This window comes from Cicer arietinum, chromosome 5, assembly GCF_000331145.2.
Source record: "Cicer arietinum cultivar CDC Frontier isolate Library 1 chromosome 5, Cicar.CDCFrontier_v2.0, whole genome shotgun sequence".
NCBI lineage: Eukaryota > Viridiplantae > Streptophyta > Magnoliopsida > Fabales > Fabaceae > Cicer > Cicer arietinum.
In genome coordinates, this window is record NC_021164.2 from 50,836,911 (window position 1) to 50,843,221 (window position 6,311).

General features: G+C 27.3%; 1 protein-coding gene across 1 annotated transcript; it reads left to right on the forward strand.

Annotated features, from left to right (window-relative positions):
• On the forward strand, positions 1-4,592 carry LOC101492655 (GDSL esterase/lipase At5g55050-like). The gene is made up of 5 exons (XM_004500034.4): positions 1-388; positions 1,646-1,794; positions 2,902-3,135; positions 3,692-3,938; positions 4,133-4,592. The coding sequence occupies exons 1-5, from the start codon at positions 139-141 to the stop codon at positions 4,351-4,353; spliced, it is 1,101 nt and encodes a 366-aa protein (XP_004500091.1). The 5' UTR covers positions 1-138; the 3' UTR covers positions 4,354-4,592.
• The last annotated feature ends 1,719 nt before the right edge of the window (positions 4,593-6,311 follow it).

Consider the following 6,311-nt stretch of genomic DNA (forward strand, 5'->3'; position numbering starts at 1 on the left):
CATAGCCAACAACCAAATTCTTCTTTCCACATCTATCTTTCACATTTGTCCACTTTTTGTATCTATAAATATCTAACAAACATTTCTCAACCTCCACACACTACAAAGGAAAAAGAAAAAGAAAAAAAAAAATCCAAAATGGATTCCATAGTTATGATGAGGAATTCCTTTTTATTTATCACTTTTTTTATATTCAACTTAGGATTCTTAGATGCTCAAAAGACTCCAGCTATTTATGTGTTTGGAGACTCACTTGTTGATGTTGGAAACAATAATTACTTGACTCTTTCTCTTGTAAAGGCAACTCTACCTCACTATGGCATTGATTTTCCAACTAAGAGACCAACTGGGAGGTTTAGTAATGGCAAAAATGCTGCTGATTTGATTGGTAAGTTATTCAAGATTTTGCTTTAATAATATTATATTAGCTTCTCTGCTTATCTATTACAATATTGAACTTTGAAATAGTAATTTTCATTTAGTTAAAAGAAAATTAGGGAGGGGAAAAAAAATTATTAATTAAAATGTCAGTAATGGTCATTTTATAAGAAAAACGTTGCAAATTTTTTTAGCAACACTTTATGTCATATACCTTGTTTTCTGCATTATTTTTTCCTTGTAAGAAAATCATGGTTTATTTTATTGAATATCTCTCAAAAAACTTTAAAGGAACATCAATATTGGAGTCAGAGTAATTGGTTTTCACCATTTTACTTCATATAGTTAAATCCTTTCTTCATGCATAAGAAATTTCACAAAAGTGCACTACAAGAAAATAGACATATATCTACCAAAGCTTATAATAACAAAACTAAAAATTGTAGGTATAGATAAGCTATCCCCACATATAAATTAGTTGTTGTTGGTATAAGTGTCTCATACTTTCAGTGACATAAATTTGTCACTAATTGTAATAGTTACATACTTAAATATGTGGCTATAGACATCAAAATTGAAAAATAGATATTTTTTAAAGGAGTCAAAATCTTAATTGTCTGTAAAAATAATTTTGTACAAACTTTTCATGATGTAAGCCAAAAAAATTTTAATGGAGGCAAAATCCTAATGTTTTTAATGCACCCAATTTCAATGGAGCCAAAATCTTAATTTTTTCTGTGGAGCCAAAAAAAAGTTTTAATGGAGTCAAAAAAAGAAAATTGATAGAGCCAAAACCTAAATCAGTACCAACTAAACCATTTCTCGTTAAAACACCTAAAACCCAGAACTCTTCTCCTCTTTCACCCAATCCGAGCTCCAATCGCTAAATCGGATCCTTAACCTCTGAATCTCGAGCCCCAATCGCTCCCTTCTCCTTCTCGCCGTCAATCAACCACCTATCAATATGTAATTACACGTATCAATGCATATTTCTATTCAATACTAAATACGTTATTAGCTTTCAATATGAGATGTAGTACGTAATAATGGTTATAAAAGTGTAAGAAAGAAAATATTGACACAATTTTTCAATTTTCTTTATTGATAGACAACAGTTCCATGTGGGCAAAGTTTTTCCTGAAAAGGACTAAAATTTAATGCTATTGACTTATTGCTATTTTGTTGGGGCATGCAAATTGATAATTGGCAATATTAATACAAATTGTGATTTGCTAATATTTGCATAAAATGAATGGTTTTGACACAGCTGAAAAAGTAGGCCTGCCCACTTCACCACCTTACCTCTCTCTAATATGTAAGGTTAAAAACAACAACAACAAGAATGTATCCTTTTTGAGTGGTGTTAACTTTGCCTCTGGAGGTGCTGGAATATTCAATGGCACCGATGATAATTTTGTAAGTGCAATTTTAATTATTTTTTTCTCTCAATAATTTAGTGTGGCTAGGTAAAAGATTGTAGGGATACAAAATTCAATCTGGTCCATAAATCCGTGATGTGTCTCGTAAAATTTGAGTCTGGTTTGACTTGATCTAAAAAGAAAGTAGGAATAAGATAGAGATATAGCAGAAAGACGGACAAACATATCCTCTCGAGTTATCCGTTCCGTCTCAAATAATTTTATATATTATTATTAATTAGTTTCACTATATCTAAAAAAAGTAATCAAATATGACTTAATTCACACTTTCTACACCTCTAACATAATTTAAGATGTAAACATCTAAGAAAAAGTAAGTTATACGATGTACCACTTTTATAAATGATCTACCATTGACTATTACTTAAAAATTATCAAAGATTTTAATGATGATAGATAGTACTTTTCGGAAGTAATGTGACTTAATTTATATCAATTTAATATGCACTACATATTTGTTTTATTTTATTTTAATCAAATCGATATCATTTAAGTTATTATTTTAATCATAAAAATAAAAATGATTATTAACGTCTACTTCTAAAAGACGATGTTTATGATCGTTAAAGTTTTAAATATTTTTAAAATTGACCAATTATTTTATTTTTTATCTATACTTTTAAGTCAACTCATATATATTTTATGAATTTTTTAATGATTTTTTATATTTATGTTTCGAATATTATAAATATTACCCTTACAAAATTTATAACTTTTTATCAAGAGATTAGTTAAATATGAATTTTAAAGATTTTTCCGTTTAAAAATTCATAATTTAAATCATCTTTCGTTAAATAATTCTAAAATTTTGTGGGAGACATTCTTATAATGTAACTATAAAAAATCATTAAATTTTTTAAAAAGTAACATGAATTGACTTAAAAATATAAACAAAAAATAAAAATAAAAAATTTGTAAGATTATAAACTTAATAATTTATTTATAAGAACTAAAAACAAAATTTTTGAATTTATAAGAACTAAAAGTTTATTTAACTACCAAAAATTAAAAATGTTATACACATAAAACTCAACATGTTAAGAAAATGACAAAATAATGAAAAACAATATTACATTTCTTGTAGAGGCAATCAATACCTTTGACAAAGCAAGTGGACTACTATTCACAAGTGCATGATCAATTGACACAACAAATAGGAGCATCTACCCTTCAAAAACACCTCTCAAAATCTATTTTCATTGTTGTGATTGGAAGCAATGATATCTTTGGTTACTCTAACTCAATGGATCTTCAAAAGAAAAACACTCCACAACAATATGTGGATTCCATGACTTCCTCACTAAAAATACAACTACAGGTAAGCACAACGGTTTATAAATTGTAATTTAGTTACTACTTACAATATACAATTTTAGAATTTACCACTTTTGTATCATTGATATTTAAAAATTGTTCTATTCACCGTATAAGTTGTTTTTATAGAAGTAGAAGTTTATTATCATCCTCATTTTTATGGATGATACATTAACTTATGTGTTTCTCAAAATTGAACTTGTCAATTATTGTTTGAGTTTCAATTATTTTTAATAACTGATATACTAAATCATATGTTGTGTTGATCCACCAAAATACCCACTTATAATTTTATATAATAAAAAAAGTGACTGTCTAATATGGTCTTGGTCCAATAGTAAACCTCCCTATTTTTAATAAATTTAAATAAAAAAAAAATTGCTTTCATTTTTTATTATTATAAAATTATCTTCTTTTACTAAAAATAGTAAAGGCCACCCTTGGACATTTTGAGACATACATATTATACACACAGGTAAAGAAAAGTCATATGCTTAAAAGGGTCAAAGTTTATGTAATTTGCATGCATTTAAATTTTGGTTTGGTACCTTTATTTGTAGAGATTATACAACATTGGTGCAAGGAAATTTGAGATTGTTGGTGTTAGTGCAATTGGATGCAGCCCTGCATATAGGCTCAAGAACAAAACAGAATGCTTTTTAGAAGCCAATTTATTGTCAATTAAGTATAATGAAGAGCTTCAATCCATGTTGAAGGAATGGAAATTGGAGAATAAGGACTCAAGTTACTCATACTTTGATACTTATGCTGCACTCCAAGACCTCATTCATAATCCAACTTCTTATGGTATTATTATCACATAATCCTATGTCTCTTTGAATTATATATAGTAGAAGAAGTTTTCTCAATCTCATTTATTATCAATTATTTTCTTTCTATTAATTTTCTATCCTCTCCTTGCCTTTTGGCATCTAAACAAATTAAATCACCAATTAAAGAATATTTTTGTAAAATGACTTTTATACCCCTTTAATTTTCAGGATTTGTAGATGTGAAAGATGCATGTTGTGGACTTGGTGAGCTGAATTCTCAGTTTCTATGTACACCAATTTCAATTCTTTGCTCCAATAGAAAAGACCATATCTTTTGGGATCAAGTCCATCCTACTGAAGCAGCTACTCGCATAATTGTGGATACACTTTTTAATGGACCTTCAAAATATACATTTCCTATTAATATGGAACAACTACTAGCTCTTTGAATTAATTTCCAAATTAGCTAGTAGTTCCTCCAATTTCATTTTTTGTAATATTGTTTGGCGATTATTTGTTATCCAACAATAATCGAAAAAATTATTGAAGTAATTAGTTTATGTAGTTGTATTAGCTAGATGGAGAACATGGATTTTTTTTTTTTTTTGACAAAGAATGTAGCTTCTATGAGCATATAAAATATTGAGTAAAATAAAAAGAGCATATAAAATATGTAATTTTGATTGTACTTGAGGAGAGTGGTGTTGGTGAAATACAAAGAAAAGAATGTGTGATTGAAAGGATCAAATCAGTTTTTAAATGAGCTTAACCGTAACTTGTGTCACAAGCTAACTAACTATAAGTTTTATATCATACTCTTTCTTCCCTCGATCACAAAACCTGAAGGCTGGGAAACGTAGGCTTCTTCATTCATGCAAAGTGAATCAATTCTCCCTCTTCATTCACTGCATTATAAAAAATAACCTCACAATCTACTAGTCTCTTGCAGAACATATTCTATGAATTCTTTTAAGGCTTCGATCCATTATTTCATTATTTTTTATGGGCTTAACTGAGGGGCTCATAGACTCAATGTTTTGATAATTGAGATATTTTTTTGAAAAATTTTTAAATTTTATTTTTCTCGGAAAAATTTTTAAATCATTTTTTTTTGGAAATATTTTGTGAGCAAAATCAAAATATTACTTTTCTTGAATCAAAACAATTTCGAGAAAAATTAAATATTTTTTTATCGGAAAATTTTGAGAAAAAAATTAATTTCTTGGAAAAAAAAATTTCAAAACTTTTTTTTTTCAAAAAAATATCGATTTTTTTTTGAAAAGTGGACTCATAGGCCCACAAAATTTTATGACTTTTTGGTTTTGGGGCTTTTTAAACTATGAAATTTTTGGAACCTCCAATATGTAGGCTGGAACCAATAATTAGTAGGCATCTGAAATTGACAGCTCTAGTAACAATTAGTATATTCATTCACTAATGGGAGTTATTATAGAAATGTGGAAGGCTAACAAATGAACATATACTAAGATTTATATTAAGAACATTTCCCCTTGAATGTCCATCGATGATATATATGCCTCATTAAAATCTTTCTAGAAAAAAATCAAATTAAAAAATATTATAATAAAGGAAAAAATAGTATAATATCCTGAGACAGCGAATACAATTATCTCTGAGACAGCGAATACAAATCTTTTGTACGAATTGTTCAAACTTCAAAGGTTTTACTTGAAGGATGACTTTGGGAAAATGTGTGCAAGATTATCGCATGAGTAAATTTATTGAATGATTATAGGACCACTCTTCTAATGATCATGAGTGAGTAGTATCTTCATAAAGGATCATTTCATCCATTATACCAAAAGATAAATCACAAGTCTCTTGTATAGGTTGAATCAGAAACCTCAACGAAACACATTTTGAACGTGTCTCTTATAGTACTTAATGTTCTAAAATAATAATTTATTTTAGAAAACTTATACTGATGTAGTCCTTTTCTAACATAATTTAAATTGAAAATGTCACATTAAAACTAAAACTAAAGACAAAATGATCCGATTTTGTGTTTATACATTTCTTTTTTGTTTAATCTATTTGATTTTTGTGGATGAACTTTATAATTTTCTAAACATGTTTTTAAAAAATTGTTCAAAAATATATATTTACATTTCAGTAGTAACTAAAAATGCATACATGATAATTTTAAAGGACTAAAAAATTTATTTTTATTTACAAAGATTAAAAACGAAATTTTACAAAACTAAAAAATTATTACCTCTCTTATAGCACTTTTTACTTCGATCCTAAAAAAATTGATCCAAAAAATAAAGATTTAAAAGAATCTCATCTCTTTTCATTATTATATTTTATTGTGTTTATCACATGTTTTCTCTGGTTAATAATTTTAATCCAGCATTGTCGGGCACTAAACAATTTTTGGATTTTA